The 17,281-nt window shown below is 40.1% G+C and overlaps 1 protein-coding gene across 1 annotated transcript in view; it reads right to left on the bottom strand.

The window, feature by feature from the left end:
* Nucleotides 1-17,281, bottom strand: part of LOC107093614 (nck-associated protein 5-like) — a 216,017-nt gene that overhangs the window by 15,882 nt on the left and 182,854 nt on the right. The window contains exons 12-17 of the mRNA XM_015388791.1: nucleotides 13,906-14,094; nucleotides 10,047-13,582; nucleotides 9,622-9,727; nucleotides 7,125-7,212; nucleotides 3,132-3,401; nucleotides 345-454 (exon numbers count right to left, since the gene is read on the bottom strand). Of these exons, the coding sequence (XP_015244277.1) occupies nucleotides 345-454; nucleotides 3,132-3,401; nucleotides 7,125-7,212; nucleotides 9,622-9,727; nucleotides 10,047-13,582; nucleotides 13,906-14,094 (4,299 nt within the window). The remainder of the gene's footprint in view (nucleotides 1-344; nucleotides 455-3,131; nucleotides 3,402-7,124; nucleotides 7,213-9,621; nucleotides 9,728-10,046; nucleotides 13,583-13,905; nucleotides 14,095-17,281) is intronic.

The following is a 17,281-nucleotide window of genomic DNA, read 5'->3' as shown; positions in this document are numbered from 1 at the left end:
TTTTTTTTTTAATTGTCATTGCTTTTAATTAATTTTGAGTTTCTATATAGGATTTTATACATATGAATATATTTTATTATATGACATTGTTATTATGTTTCACTTCTTAATAGTGTTTAGATATACTGTCTATAAAATCCCATTTGGGGTTAAGTAAACTATAATCACTCTAATTCAGTGACTGGTGTGTCTATGTTAATGTTGCTGTGCCTATCAAATAACCTAAATAGATAAATACATGGATAATTAAATGATTATGTTTCTTAAACATTTTCCCGACACTTGTCTTTATATTTAAAACCTTAACATAGAATATTCTCTGAATATCCTTAAATAAGACTTACAGTTGAAACCTGCTCCTTTGTTTTCATCTTCCGCATCCCGTCTTCAGTGGAGGCGGAGGCGCTGCTGCTGCGTTGAGCACCGAAACTCATCCTCTTGGCTCTGATTGCATCTGAAATCAGGAAATAGAGAATTGTGACAAACCGATCATTAAAATGTTATATGGTTATACATTGATGCCATTAAATACATTCTGTTGCATTATAATCTATTTTCTGCTCTGTCATGCCATAGGCCACAATATTAATTTTGAGCATTGGTGCAGCAAAATGGTTTTCTCTGCTCTTAAACCTAAGATGCACCATCCCATCTGCAAAACGGTTTTAGAGACACATAATAGAGACATGTGATGCCCACCCTCATTGTGCTTGGTGTAAAGCCTCTAAGGCTGCTACCTTTTCTCTTTTTGCCCTATTCAGGGTAGGAACTCTAGCCTGTTTGGTTAATCCCAGAACCACACTGTCTATAACATTTTCCTTGAGTCTACAGGAGTGCAGATGTCCAGGCTTGGTGAACAAAGAAACCTAACAAAGGACACAGCTAGCCTCGCTACCACCCAGCTACAGATTTAGGCCCAACTTCCCTGAACTTTGGAGACCCCTCAGCTGTCCCAAATGGAGAAAGTCACATTTTATGATGATTTCTTATTATTTCATGTGTTTTATTTTTTTGAAAGCAACACACAGAAGCTAATAATGATAGCATGGTAGATAATCCAGCGCTAACATGTTTTGTGCCGTTAAAATGAAGGGCTAAAATAGGCCTATCTGGTACTGTCACATTGGAGGGAATTTTGTTTGATTATTGTTCCTAAGAAATAAAATATTTTGTTAATGGACATTTGAAATGAAAAATGCAATACGGAAATTCATCCATTCATTTTTCTATCACGCTTATCCCAATTGGGGTCGTGAGGGGTGCTGGTGCCTATCTCCAGCTGTCTACGGGCGAGAGGCGGAGTACACCCTGGACAGGTCGCCAGTCCATCGCAGGGCAACAGAGACAAATAGAAAAAACAACCATTCACGCACGCTATGCGGAAATTGGAATTTTACAAAAACATTTTGTTAAAAAAAAAGGTTTGAGAGTAAAGGCCTATTTATGCTTCTGATGCATAGCCTCTGCAACCGTCAAATTTGTCTCTGTGTGCGACCACGCAGAGGTCTGTAACCATCGTCTCGCACCTCAAAAAAATACTGACTACCCGTCGGATGGTCGCAAACCCACGCAGATCTCAAGCGGAAGTGCGCTGTGATTGGTCCTTGGTATGCCTTTCCGGGTGTCTGTGTGGTCGTCATTCTCGACTTGGTGCCGGGGCGCGCCATTTTTAAAAAACTGAGGAACAACTACAATGGAAAACTACGACGTAAGGTTGATCGAGGAGGTTCGGAAGTACAACCACTTGTACGATGCCTCAGACAAATTATAGAAATAAATATATCCTCTTCGATGTCTAGCAACCCTAGATCCGGGATATCTTGCAGACGCGCCATTATTTTTTTGGAAGATAAACACTCCCGCCGGCGCCGCCGAAGTTCTTGCGAGTTCTCGAATAGGCTCCGCCCTGCGCTTTGGCGGGAAACTGCTGCGGATCCCTAGAAATTCCAGACCGACGTCGCAGAGGCATACCAGCAAAACTGGTTCGCTACCAGACCCAAGCAACATTTGATGTGTGCGGTTGCAGAAGTATAATCTGCCCTTAACTTTGCTGTTTTTAAAGCTTTATTCAAACACAATATATATATTATATTTTTCGTGTTCAAAACTAATTTCTTTATTTTTTTTTCCCCCCGTTTAATTTGTTTCAAATGTAATTTTTTCAGTATTAATTCTACAAATTGCTTTCTTTTCAAATTTAGTTTTCCAGATGACATTCACTTAGCTTCAAGCAGACCAAAACAAATGCATCTTTGCTCCTCACTCCTGCCTGCACCAAGGAGTGAACAGTGTGATCTGCAAAACCCAATTTGAGAGGAATGAAATTCTTAAAATTCAACCCTAAGAAGAGAAAATAAAAATGCTTGTAAATAAAAAATCAGAGAAAAAAAATTAATGAATAAAAGAGTTAAAGAAAAGTTCCATTTGAAATATTCAAATCTGAGAAAACAGCAAATATGCTCTCAAAACCTTGATTTAGACTTTTTTTTAAAGCTTCACCTCTAGATTGCTTTTACTATTTTTTTTTAAATTTCCATTTACTCGTGTTCTTAACAAAAAAAAAAAAAACTGTAACTAAATTCTTTCCATACATCTGCAGAGCCCGATGAGATCTAGATGAACCCAAATGTCTCCTAAACATCAATCCTTAGAATTATTGTTGCTGTTTTTACCTTAAATTAAGTGTATTTACCCTTAACTTGAGTAGATAAATTAGATAGTTTGCCAATGGAATGAGTATTTTTACTCAATTGTGTTTTCTTATTTTAAGTGTAATTTGTCTTGTTTCATTGGCAAAGTATCTCTTTTACCTCCTCAATCCAAGAAAAAATGCACTTCTTTTAAGAAAAAATGACTTATCTAGATTTCAATTTTTCCAGTGCATGATGTTCATCATATACAGTGTCAAGGCTTTATGATCTATAGCACAGATGACATGCTTTTCTAATCTTGAATGTTTTGTTTTTCCTTGTGGTGAGATCTAAGGTGAGCATTTCATGCACGATCCACTCAATTAGCAGAACAAACAATGTTCTTTGCTTAATCAGGGTTTTAATCATGTGGGCCTTGAGCAGGAGATGCATTAGAGACATCCCATATTTCCGGGAAGTCATCTGAGACGAACCACTGACCTGAGGAGGAGGGTTTGGGCAGGCGGCTCTGGATTTCTGGAACGTTCCTCCTGGTCACGCTGGGCTCGGAGGCGGAGTGGGCCATGCTGCATGTTTTGAGGAGGGAAGGTGCTGTTGCGTCGGATTGTGAGGGATCAGAGGTGCTGGCGGCCACCCCGTCCGGACCAGATTCAGATTTGGGGACGTGGCGGCCGCCGGCCCGGGTGACGGAGTCTGGGAGGGGGAAAGTGCCGATGCCGCTGTCCAGAGTTCGCATCTGGCAGCTCGAGCCTAGAGGGACAGGGAACGGAGTGTGACCACAACAACAATACGGGGGGGGGGGAGCAAAAAGGAAGGACGGCTCAGAGTTACATGCAGCGGAAAGGGGGGGGAGAGAATACGGAATCTGTACCAGATAAGTCAAAAAAGAGAAGCAAAAAAAAAAAAAAAAAAAAGGATCAGTGGAGCAACACAGAAAACCCACAGCAGGAGAAGCTGGATCCAAGTCATGATTGTAAGATCAGTGGCACATTACCCTTAAAGGCGATTCCCAACTCTGTTAGCTCAACAAATGACTTTATTTAAGTTCTTAAAAAAAAAAAATTCTCTGTCTTTGAAAAGTTGTGAATATTTACTTAGAAAAACAACCAAAAGGACCAATAAGATTCAAGGATTTGGTTCCGAGGGGTTGGATGAAATGCCATCACAGGTTAGTCTACAGTATGTACTCCAGAGGAAAAGAAAGTGTGCACTGGTTGCCCCTCTTTGCTACAACCCTGGGCCGCAGCCTATATGCTATCCAGGGAGGCTCTATCTATAGGTGGACTGAAAATCACCAGAAAATAATCCATCCTAAAAAAATATTTAACTGTAAGGGTTCAAAATGACTGTATTCATTAAATCAGAGACTATAGGTGGTTCTAAACAGGGGACAACCGGGGCCAGTGCCTCTTGTTGAACTGGGCCCCTGTACTGAAGACATAAAAAATAAACTGATGATACATATTTTTATATACACTAGAATAAAAACCGTTACTCGGACCAGCTTCATTTTTTATTTTAATCTTAAGTCTAGAAGTAGGCCGATATAAAATATTTCAGGTAATATTTGCATCCTTGGTTCTGTATTAGCCGATACGCATATGCTTTAACCGATTCATTAGGGCACCCATGCATGTGCGTGTTTTGCCACTCGCTCTGCTTGTTATTTTACTTTGCTAGATTTGTTAAATGTTTATTGTTGTTTAATAGGAGACTTTACTGAAAGTTGATCTCATTTAGTTATTTTTAAAGTTGTAAATAGAGGAAGAGAAGCAATATTGGCCTAACAAAATCGGCTACACATATGAAGGATCGGTCGAACTATTGATATAACTATATAAAAAAACACATATCTGTGTATATTAAAATATCAAACAATGCACTCCTGCATTCTTCCCTTTTTTTTGTTTCATTCTTTCGGTTGTTGTCGCAATCTAAAAAAACAACAACCCTGGCCCCACCCCGGGGCCCCAGGTAAATTAGTTCTAGGACTGCCACTGTCCTCGACAGAACCCCATAAAGTGATAAACCTTTCTGTTGTTAAAGGGATGTGTAATCCAACCTAAATTTATTACAGAAATAGACTAAACACATCTGCCCCTAAGGATTATAGCCTATTTTACACATCTAGAACTTTCTCCAATATCGGAACCGATATAAATGTCCAATCGGTGCATCTATAGACTTAATCCTGGCATTTAATGAGGCGTTACGGAAACTCTCCTCTGGCCTAAATTAACAAACTCTTCCTCCAGAGGAGCTGAAATATAAGAGAAATCCTTCTTTAATGGCGTACAGCCAAACAATACTGCCAAGAACTTCACTGTAAGAAGGAGCCATAGATTACACAGCTGGGTAATTGAATGCCAAACCTGGCAGTTCAAAATGCCCTCTATATCCCAACTATAACAAGGTCCACAGTAATTCCACCCAGCGGCTAAAAAAACAACTGGACGTAATCTAGTTTTTCATGAGCTCCCTATCACTTCTGTACACAAGCCGCAGGCTGTGTAGCTGATATCTTCAGCGTGCGGAGTAGTGAGGAGGGACTACCTGCGATCCCCTGAAGCATTAAGCTCCATTGTCACATATTAAACCAGAGTCTGCTGCTCCTTTAGTCTTAACCTTGAAAGTAAATTTCAAAGCCGATAATTTTATTGTTCTTTTATGAGGAAAAAAGAAAAAAAAAAGAAAGATGAAAAAGCCACCTGGAGGCAGGTTCTTCTTTAAACGTTTCTGACCCAAGCCTGGATTGGTCTGGGATCATGAACTGATGGAGCGTAAACTATTTATATGATTGATGTGTTTACCTGCCGTTAGGTCGTTAGCGTTTGTAGAGAGGCGGCGTTACGGCAGAGCCGCGGAGCCACGTTTAATTCAGGCTCTATGGGAAGGATTGGAAATGAACCTGTTAGAGTACGCTAGCCTGGCAGCATGGAGAGCTGCTGGAAAAGATTCATTGATTTTAAGCTGAAAGGAACTGGTATTTAAAGATAATCAGTCCAAAAAAAACATCCTTGATCAACTTTTACACCATAAATGATCCTAAAATATTATTGGAAATGATGGAGACCAAGGAACTCAAGAAAAACGAACTAATTAACTACGAAATGTAACTAATTCCACTAATTATTATTTTAATTTTTATTATTATTCTTTACTTTTAATCATATTGGACAAGGCTTGTTGATAGTGTTTTTATGTGTTTATTAAATAATGACTGTTTTGTTCATTTAGGGATTTTTTCTTAATAATTTGTCATAATATGAAGTTATTTATGTTTCCGTTTATTTTTTATGTATGTATTTATTCAGTCGCTAAATAGGTTGTTCATTTATTATGCATGTATTAATTTAAACATCATTTATTATTTTATGGCGGCATTTTTTATTTTATTTTCATCTAATCATATAGCCTACTTGGCGTTTTTTTTTTTTTTTAGTACAGTGATTTTATTTTTTTAGAATATTTATTTTTACTTCATCATTTTAAAATGTCTTCCTAGAGAACTGCGCAGTAGGAGAGCAGTGAGTGTGAGCAGTGCCTCCTACTGACTGGGAGGAGTTAAACTTGCAGCTAACGCCCTTAAGTCTTCTTAACATACTAAGCAAGAGAAAAGGTATTTGTTTTTGTTCTTAAAGTGGCAGGAACAAAAAATTAAGCTTGTTTATACTCCAGAAGACGAACAGCTGCTGAATTCTGACCCAACAAGAAACAGATCACTGAAGCTCTTTGATAGTGGACAGAGAGCGAGCTGAAGAGAACAGGCAGAGAGCTGAACGAAGAGGAGCAGACGGAAATTTTTTAGCAAAACACCAGAGTTGGCTCTAGACAGGAGGCAAACGGGCCAAGGCCCTCGCTGGAGATGCACCGATTAGCTGATCGTGATCCCAATTTTTCTCCTAACATAACAGATTACCTCAAATATATTAAATTTACTTTAAAAATTTGATCAAACATGAACCATAAGAAAGTAAGAAACAAAAAACAAACCACCGGACTTTGTTTCCAAGTTTAAAGACGTTTCCCTTCCTTCCATTCAAAATGTCAATTCCAAACTTTATAGAGTAGCCCAACAAAGCCTCGTTATGGCTTAGAAAACATGCAAATTGAACCGAAAAAACAGGTCCACCCCCCTTAGTAATGGGGAGGACATTTTTTGAATGACTATGACCTGGATGACTGAGAATCTTCACCAGCACATAAGAAAGTAAAAAAATATATATATATATGTTCGGGATAGTTATCGGGATGGTTATATATGAATGATCTGAAAAGGTTTTTTAATCAGATTAGATAATAAGTAATCTCCTAGTGTTACACAAAGCATTATAAAAAGCTAAAGAATTTATGTAATAATGTAGAAAAATGTGTTGCAATGCAACAATAAAGCCATAAAGAGAGAGATGAATAGAAAAAAAGAAATATTTGAAAACTGTAGAGAGATGAACCCAAAGCCGTTGATAATCCTACCTATCATGTGGTCTTGACAGGTGGAGTCCGGCATGTGTCCATCCTCGTTTTCGACCTTCAGACTGATCTTCTGAGTCATTAGAAGGGTCTGTAATACGAACAAATGCCCCATAATGCTCACAAAACCTTCAAAAGATCTCTGGATCACACAGACATTAAAATAACCGATATGTGAACTAAAATTAAGGCCCTGACTCAATTCATTAATGACTTTTAACTTTGTTTTGTGGCAAGAGAAGCAGGTAATTGTTCTTTTTGTCTCCCTCTCTCTCTGTCTAATTGGGCTACGGGGGGGCTTGTCGGTCATAAAGTGGAGCACTTTTGTTGAATTTCTGTAGGGAGCAGATAGTGCGCTCAGAGGATGCTTTTAAATGACCCTTTTGTGGAGAGGAGTGCCTGCGATAAACGGCGCCTCGTGTTATCGCTGTTCCACATCAGTCTGGATTAAATTTCCCCCATTATGCCCCCTCCTCTCATCAGCTGAAATGGCTCCTTCTACGTCCTCGCTCCTTTTAAAGCTTTTCACTAATCCTTCCTTACATATTAACAGACAACAACGGTTATGTAAATTTGATGCAACGTTAAACATGTTCGTACTCAGCCCCTTTTATTTTGATACCTCTAAATAACTATTACACATTGGAAAAAACAATGGGAAGAAACTCATAACAAGTCCAAATTATAAATTTGGCAGGTTTTGATGAAAAAAAAAAATTGTTTTGCCCTAAGTACAACATGTTTGCTGTAGAGAACAAATACAGTTCATCATATCATCCCTACTGTGACACATGGTGGTGGCAGCATCATGATGTAGGACATATCTGCACTACCACCAACTTATGTTTATTATTGATACAGTAATGTAGAATGGAGCAGAGGTAAAAAGATATTTGATATTTACCTCATCTTTAAACATGCCTTAAAAATTTACTTGATTAGTAGAGGAAACAAATACTATAAATCTTCCTTAGTTTACCATCGTAATGCTAAAGCATGGTGGTGGCAGCATTATAAAATTGAGATGTTTTCCATAAGCTGGGGCAGATGGATGCAGCTAAAAACAGGAAACAAACTCTGGAAGAAAACTCAGGGTTAAGAGTTACCCTCTAAGAGAATTACCCCTAAACGCGAACAAGGCACATTTTTTTTTTTTGTCTTTCTCTCGCAAGAAATCAATGCGGACGACACGGTGAAATTTTATCAAGGTTGTTTTATGGCATCAGAAAAGCAGATAATTTCATCCGCTAGCCGGTTCCTCTAGTCTGTTTAACTCACTGAGGCAGACCTTGATTCTACGGAGCGACTTGTGTGCCTAATCGTATGTAAGGCGGAAAACTGAAAACAGCTTCCTGTTATTCCCTGGGTCTCCCAGTTTGCCTGCAGGAGCCGCTGATGGATGACTGTCACTTTTATTGGCCGTATGTTTTTACATAAAGCTTTGTTCACACTTCATTTGTCTTGATGGGCCCCCCTTCTGTTTACAAAAAAGTTTGTACGAAGCCACGTTTACCCAAAAACCTTTACAATAGTTTTACAAAGAAAAATCAACACAGTTAATTAAATACTGCAATAAACTCATATCTCCTTTAAATTCGCAACACTACCACAATTAAAGTGTAAATAAATTAGGTTTAACTGTTTTATTATTAATACATTTAAAGAAGTATTACCTCATAAGTTGGGTCCTTATTACAATCAATTAAAGCCGTGCACTGTCCATTTTCGATTCTAATTGTGTATCAATTTCAACGCGCTATGCTAATTTTATCCCTCATTTTATTTGTGCATCCACTACGCTCTGCGCATTTTATATTTCGCTTTATTTGTGCTTCCACAGGGTCGCTTTGCTTTATTTTTCCGATTTACCCACTTTGCATTGCTCAAAATGTGCGTTTTTTTCACATTGCCGACCCTTATTCCACTGGAATTGCGTTTTTATAAAGGGGCAAAATGTTAATTGCTTGACCCATTTGCTTTGCTCCTGCTTAGTATAAATACACCTTTAAAAAATGGCCCAGTCAAAGTCCAGGCCTGAATTTAGATAGGGCTGGACTATCTAAATAGCCTTGACAAATTCAAATTAAATTCATAATCATAGACTAGACCTTGTATTGTTGTCAGAAAATATTTCAGTAAAAGCCATTAAATCTTATTGTTTAATTCTACTAAATGGGTCTAAATACTTTCAACAATTGTACCCGTTTGCTAGATGAAGGCTAATTTAAGCTTCGGATTTGCTCATCCTTGTTGACATTCCACACATCAGCCTAAGCTGAAAAAAAACATAGCAAAATAAACAGGAGATGTTTTGTACAGTAGGCTGAGTCAGAACACAATGTAAATCAATAGAGAGCCTTCCGGGGATATGAAGCTGCAGAGGCGGATGGAAGTTCTGTTTGAGTGTGAAGCAAAAAGAAAAGCCTGTGGGAATTTGCATGTTAGCTTCTGTCCAAAACGTACAACTGCAACAAAAGTTGGCAGAAGTTTGCTCACTTACCGCTGTTTCAGTACAGATCTGCATGTCGGCCTTCGTTTCGCCATGCTTCTTGGGTGTTGACATGGCCGGTGGTGAGGCTGTCACGCCGTTGACCTTCACAGCCGTCCTGCGAGGGAATGAGATGTTGGTTTTATGTCTGTCAGCTCCTTTATCAAGCCGAAGAGCTGATAAATTGCTGTAACCTGCTCTTTTCATGAAAGCAAACAGACCCCTTACCCAAGAAACATACATGGAAATTTCTCATTTGATGTTAAACAGCCCCCCATTAAATGCTCTCTCTGTCAGATGGGATTGAAAGTGGAAAATCCATGCTCTGATAAGTATATGTGGAGCTTTTCTTAGCTTTAACATACCTTTCTCTGAGTTACATGAAAAGAGCTGATTTCAGTATCTGAACAGTTTGAGTTTAACAATTCTCTACCTACCTGCCAAGGAGGTCTTTGACGAATTGGTCTTTCCCGATGAATGCCGTTGTACATTGGATCTGACTGGTGATCTGACCCATCTGATTGTTGCAGTGGTCCATGATAGCGCTCAGCTTGTTGTTCATCTCAGACAGATTCTGTACGTCCTGGCTCTCCTTCTTTTTGTCTTTCTTCTTCTCTGGCTTGATCGGTTTTACCCCAAGGACGGAGCCGACCTTTAGGTCCTTCTTCTCTTCTTTTCCCTTTGGAGAGTCCGACTTTTTGCCACTCAAAGCTGGAAGCTTGCTTTTCCGGAGGCCGAACCAGTTTGCGAGAGATGGGCCGGTCTTTTGTTTGTGCTCACTTGCGGCTACCTTCTCCTGTTCTTGGGATTTTTGTAAGTTTTCCTCAATTCCCATCATGACTTTCTCTTCAATTGTGCAAGCTGTCGGGCTGATTTTCTGCTCCTCTGCATCAGATGGTTTAATCTGTGCATCCAACTGGGTTTTGACTGGTTCGTTTGGACTGGGTACCAGGGTTTCTGTCTCTCTTGCAGGGTTTTCTGAACCATAAAAGGATGGATGGGAATGAAATTGTGGATGAGAGGCAACTTTTGGTTTCCGGATGTTATTGAAACTTGCCTTATCGCTCGTTGGCAGGCTTCGCACCTCTTTATGAGATGGCGAGGTGACGCCTTCACACTTAGAACCTAATTTAGAGTTTTTTTCAGGGAGGACATTGCTGCTGGCTGAAGCTGTCATGCCTCCATAGTGGCTCAGCCTCGTCCTGGGTGAATGGACCGGGCTCTCAGCTAACCCACCGGTGGGTACGTCCAAAGAACTTTGCCTTGAAAGAGAGTTTCCCCTCTCACCTGAGTTGGTAATGATCTGAGTCCGAATTTTCCCCGGCCCTTCAAGCCCATTGATGTTAGGTTTCTCCATGTAGTTGGTGCTGAAACTCTGGCTACGAGCTTTGGCGCCGTTCATTCCCAAAGCTGGTTTCAGGTGGGCTTTTGTCGTAACAGATATGGATCGACCAAAGAGTTGACTACTCCGTTTCCCCTTATCACAACCATCGCCTTCGACAGGCAACACAGTGATGGGCACTTCGTCTTCTTGTGCGGAGCACTGAACTTCCCCTTTCCCCTCTGTGGAAGACATCTTGGGTGGCAAATCAATACTGTACACTGCTTGCAAGGCGTCACACTGGGTCGAAGCATTTGAAGTCACGGTCTCCTTGGAGACCGAGTTGATATGATCTTTCTCTTGTTTACCTGGAACAGTGGGACTAGTCTTACTTGTTGGAGGTGATTTTAAAAAGGCTTTAAAACCCATTGGGATACGAGTCTTTGAGGCCTTTTCTGTCTGGTTAGGCGACGTAATATTAGAGGCAGGAGGGCTAGTTATGGCTTTACCATTCTGCGGCTCTGTCTGACACTGGGAGGAGTCATGGGAGGCTATGGGTAAACCTATCGAGATCTTTTGCACTGTCTGGCTAACATTTTCATGATCAGGTCCTTTCTTGATCGCAAATGTATTTTGTAGGGAGGACTCTCTTAGGGCACTGTAAGGAGGAGGGACATTCTTTGAGCTTCGAGGTGCATTATCAGGTTCGCGAGCACACCCTGAGTTTGCAGAAGGGAGGTAGTCTTTTGTTCGTTTCGAAGTGCCTTTAGTAGGAGTCTGAGTCACAATGGGGGACTTCTGAAGGTGCTGACTGGTTTTTTCCACCAGTTTCTGAGGTGCAAGTGCAGTCCCATAGCCTGCGTCCAAATCCAAACAGTCTTTATCCTTGATGGGTAAAGTGGTTTGCATATTTGGTGCTAATGAGGTGTAGTAACTTGGGGGAGGCCCTCTCCCAGTGGTTAGTGTGGATGGTTGAGTCACCCCTGTTTTATGTGCCTGAGGTGAACTTTCATAATTTGGTCTGATCAGTAAGGAGGTGGTGCGGCCCGGGGGAGGGGGAGGAGAGGGAGACCTGAGTTTATTTTTGCTAGGTTCACAGTGTTTGTCTCTGGTTGGTTGTTCACTTGTGTCACCATATTCCAAGAGCCTCTTTGGGAGCTGGGGGGAAGTGGATGAAGGACCCTTACTCCATTCAGCCCTGTTGGAAAGCTTGGAGTTTACAGCCTTTGGACTCTGAGAGCTTGTTTGTGTTTTGATGAATCTGGATAGCTTTACTGTCGGAGAAGAAGGGGATTTCTCCTGATTGGAGGATCCTGAGTTTCCACTATTGCTTGGTTCAGTTGAACCTTTAGACACCCTCAGCGGTGACGCTGACGGTCTGTTCCGACCAGGAATCTTTGAACCACTAGACTTGGAGGAAGCACCGTCCTTTAATGGAGGGATAGACTGACCTTTACTTGCACGGATGCTTGGAGGTTTTATTAGTTTTCTCTGAGGCGTCAGCTGCAAAGACAGTCTTTCTGCACTTCCCTCCCTGCTATTGCCTGATTTAGCAGTCCAGGATTCACACGCCGAGGACTTTTCTGGAGATTCAAGAACGTTATAGTTTCTTGCATTTGCAGATATTTGTCTTGTTGGCCTCTCCTTTTGTACTAATTCTGCATAATTAGCTATTTTTTTGCCACCTTGATTTTCATCTGCTTCTGCTGAAAGCCTTTGGGGACAGAGCTCAATAGGTTCACCCTCTGCATCAAATATAGCCAGTATGCTTTCCTCTGACTGGGTGCACTTGGATGCTTGTGGCTCCTTCATCAGGCTAAAAGGTATGGTTCTCCCATCTGCAGAATGGGTGCGCCCCTGGTCTTTGCCCAAATATTTCTGCTTGAGGAGCTTGGCAGCATCCCTAGAGAGTCTTTTGAACTCCCTCTCTGCTTGCTCTGTTGACTGGTCACAGGACATCCGGACATTACCGCACTCAGATTTGAGTTCCTCGTGGTTGTCCACATCACAGAGGCGCTTGGGACTCTCTGGCTCAGGGGGGTTGAAATGAAGCTTTGATGGTTTACTAAAAGCTGATTTGTGCTCTCCATCCGAGAGAAAATTGTTGACGAAACTTACAAGCTTCTCTGGACGCTCTTTGGAGTCGCAGTTGGAACAAGGGTTTGTAACCATTAGTCCTGAAGAAGCACCGAGTCCAGTTCCACTTTCCTGCGTCCCCTCCCAGCTACATAAACTGTCCGAGATGCTGTGCGAGAGTCTCTTACAGTGAAACCAACTGTCCTTGGTGGGGATGTTATCTCGGCAGCTGGACTGTGCCAATTCATCATCGGCATCATCCGAATCGTAAAAGAACTGCTTGCTGCGAGCAGCGGAAGTCCTACTACACTGGCTGGGCTTGGAAACCCCTTTAGTTCCACTCTTGATACCCAGGGAATAGATACCCTCATTGGAGTTCATGCAGTCTTTGTACCCTGATCTGGACACCTTTGAAGAACATGAGGAACTCCTGTGTTTCCTCCTCTGAAGCTTCCTGAGTCCCTCTAATATGTGGCTCTCCTTGCATCTTGTGGGTCGTTGCTCCTCTGCGGGAGCGCAGATGTTACTCGGAGCTGATGAACCCAAACTCAGCCTCTTCTCCCACGTAAGAGAAGACTTTAAGGCAAAAAGAGAAAAACACATGATATAATTACTAATTTTTAGCATTTCTTTCAATGTATTTCAACAGGATTTCTTCTGGGGGAATTTTTGTAAGGTTTTGGTTAGACAAGTAAAAATAGCAAATCTTTATTTAACCTTAGAATAAATGTATTATTTATTTTAACAACTTCCCATGGGAAAGTTTTAAAAGTATTTCTAAGTCATGGTCATCAAACTCTTCCAGGAGGACATGGGATTAATTAGGGCCTCAAATGAAAGGGGAACTTTGATGAGCTGCCACTTGTGATTGTTTTGTGGAACGGATGTTCAGGGTTTACCATTTTCCCACAGGAGCGTCCATCATTCCAGGTGTACGAGCCGCTGGAGAATTCACTGCAGGCGCTCGACAAGGATATCTCACTGCTGCTGCAGCTGCTGCGTGGGTAGATGGGCGGGGGCACGGTCAGACTCAGCTGGCTCAAACATTTTGCCACAGGGAGCCCAGGCTTTCCAGTTAACTGAACCTCCTGTAGGAAATATAAAATACTTTAGCGAACAAACTTTTCGAATTGACAAAACCTCATTTGTTTATATCTACATTATTGGCGCAAATCATGCATAGTCTCAGTATGCCCAAAGATATTTGATTAATTTTAAGCCTTTAATTAACTCTTGTTTTTCTGGATTGAGTAAAAATTCATGCATTTTTAGTAGAAGTTTGATTCTATTTTGTCTATTGAGGTTATCTTAAAGAGTTAAGAGTTGTTTAACTGATTTAAAATAAATCTAAGTTGTGTGAATTCATAATTAAATAACTTTGTTTCATTGATACGTTCTGACAGCAGAAGCAATACGCTCTAAAAGGAGTAATGTCAAATGTAAAACTTTGTAGGAGCTAAGCCAACGTTAGCTTTACTGCTTAAAAACATACCTTTACATTTCTAATCAGTTTGCAGCTACTTTTATTTTTATTTTTATTTTATGCCCAGGATTGTGTTTAGGGTTCCCTCTAATTTTGCATGTGTCTAGTCAAACGACTACAAGATCCCCCAATTCCACTGAGGACCATTGTGAGCCACATCAGATGTGTATGCTAAGCTCAACTTATATATTACATACCTAATAAACCTGGAATCATAGCAAGTTACATAGCTTATTGAAAGAATGAGTGATTAAAGCAGCAATTTCTATTATTCTACTTTTGGTTTAGGTAATTTCGCCCACTAAAACAAATAAAAAGTTTGTTAATCATGAGATGTGTCCTGCTTTGGCCACCTTTCAGACATTATGTTTTGTTCACATTAAAATATTCTAATGTTTTGCTGTGGCTCTGTGACACAGTATAAATTCCTGTTACCCTGTCTGCAATTTTTATAATAACACAGTGTTTTTTAGCATTTCAACTAACATAATTGATTATTAATAGCCATACGTTTTAAAAGACCTAATAAATGTCACAAGAAAAGAAACAAATCTGACATAAATTTGATTGATTTTTACATCTGTCTTTTTCACTTCTCCAATGGTTGTTTAAATATGAAACTTTGTGACGTTTCTGGATTCATTAAACTAGATCGTTTTTAATTGTTATATGAATCTAGTGCATACTATTCATATCTATATATATTCTACAATCATTTTGTCTCATAACTGTGACGAAACTCAAGAATTTGTCTCATTTATCCAAATCTTTTGAGCATGGCCCACTTTAAAACTACAACCTGCTTCTTAATAAACTATAAAATTGGAGTTCCAGCATTTCCATTGAATTTGCCAATTTCAGTGCAGCTCCAGATCTTTCTATCATCTGAATGCAATTGTTTTGCTGGAATGGTAATAGCGTGGACACATAGATTTCAACGCAAGCTCGTTTAAAGTGTTAAGAATTGCCTCTGTGCTAGGAAATCAACAAGGTCAATAAACTCTTCCAAATTTGGTCCAACATCATGGCATCAGTCACTTATTCCACTTCTGCTTCTAGACGAGTGAATTCTGGACATGGTTGTTGATCTGATAAGAAGATAAAATCACGATACATCTAAAAAAAAGCATGTTTCTTTAATGAAGTTGGCTAAAATTGAACTGATTGATTGAAACAACCTTGACAAATTCTGCTAAGTAAAAAGACTAAATGTATAGACAGGGTTGTACCAGAAGTATTTTGTTAATTTCTAACTTGCTAACGACTTGAATCTGTAGGTTTAGCCTTAACTTTGCAAATATTAAAGATAATCAACATTAAATTCAAACTTTTGCACCCAATTCCTTCTCTTTCTTCTTTTCAGCAGAGACTTTTTTTTACAAAAAAGAATATTTTTTATTCTGCCTCTCGGCTCTAGTTGCTGTCGCATATCTTATTACAATCTTGATGTTATTTCAGAAAATGATAAAACATCCCAGAGAAATATCTGGCTAAGTCATTGCGGAGATATCCAACTTTTTTTATGTGCCGTCGCCACATCTCTGGACGTTTATCAAATTAGAATCTCACTGCAGAGGTTAACTGATGGAAAATACCATTCTGCTAATCTCCAAGAAGTGCCACTTGGGTTTTGAAGGATATCTGGACATTTAGAGGATTCATAATCGCCTTTCTTGGTTTCAGTTTATCAGGTGGCATTCTCAAGGGGAACGAGTGAAGAAAACTCATCTTCAGGCCTTGATACATAATATATAAGATGACTAATGTTCCTCAGTGTCTTGTGGAGTCTTTTTTTAATGACGTCGAGTCTGAATCAATGGTTTTCTGGTAATACGACAAGGATTTATGCCTTTTAGTGCAGAGTGATACCAGAGGTTTTCACTTGCAGGAGGACCAGAGAGGTCACGGCTCCATATCGCAGGCTCTGTTTGAGGAAGAGGTGCATACGGAGTAAAATTTTAGTCTATTATTGTTGCGAGAAAACAATAAATAAAATAGGATAAAAAAAAAACATTTGCGAAATAGAAATTGGAAACAAAATTCATCATGTTTTCTTAATTGAAATTTAAAAAATGTTTTGTAAGTGGAAATTTAAACGAAACAAAAAAGCTAAATTTGAAATTGGATGTTGCAAAAAAACCCAGCATGTTTTCCATCCATCTATTTTCTAACACACTTATCTCAAGTGGGGTCGCGAGGGGTGCTGGTGCCTATCTCCATCTGTCAATGGGCGGGGTCCACCCTGGACAGGTCACCGGTCCATCGCAGGACAACACAGAGACAAACAACCACTCACACACACACTCACACCTAAGGATAATTTAGAGAAGCCAATTAACCTGACAGTCATGTTTTTTTTGGACTGTGGGAGGAAGCCGGAGTACCGGGAGAGAACCCACACATGCTCAGGGAGAACATGCAAACTCCATGCAGAAAGACCACAGGCCGGGAATCGAACCCAGAACCTTCTTGCTCCGTGTATTCTCATTATGAGTTCGTATGAAATCGTAGGAAAAGTTATGCACCGTAATTTCGTACGTTTTGGACGTTTTTTTTCGTGTTATGCGCATGCGCATTTTACACACCATTCAAGAACATAGAATTTAAAATACAATTAGTCCTAACCCTGACCCTAACCCTAACCCGAAGATATAGTTAGCAACGTAGTTAGAGACATGAATAAGTGATGATTACACTGTTTTTCCCAGTTTTACGTCCTTCCGCGGATCTGCTTTTTTTTTTTTCTGTCTGCCAGCGCATGCGCACTGATGTAGTTTTTGAGGGGAAAAAAC

This window comes from Cyprinodon variegatus, unplaced genomic scaffold, assembly GCF_000732505.1.
Source record: "Cyprinodon variegatus isolate N-32 unplaced genomic scaffold, C_variegatus-1.0 Scaffold435, whole genome shotgun sequence".
Taxonomy (NCBI): domain Eukaryota; kingdom Metazoa; phylum Chordata; class Actinopteri; order Cyprinodontiformes; family Cyprinodontidae; genus Cyprinodon; species Cyprinodon variegatus.
The sequence above is the reverse complement of the archived record's forward strand: the minus strand, read 5'-3'. Positions and strand labels throughout refer to the sequence as shown.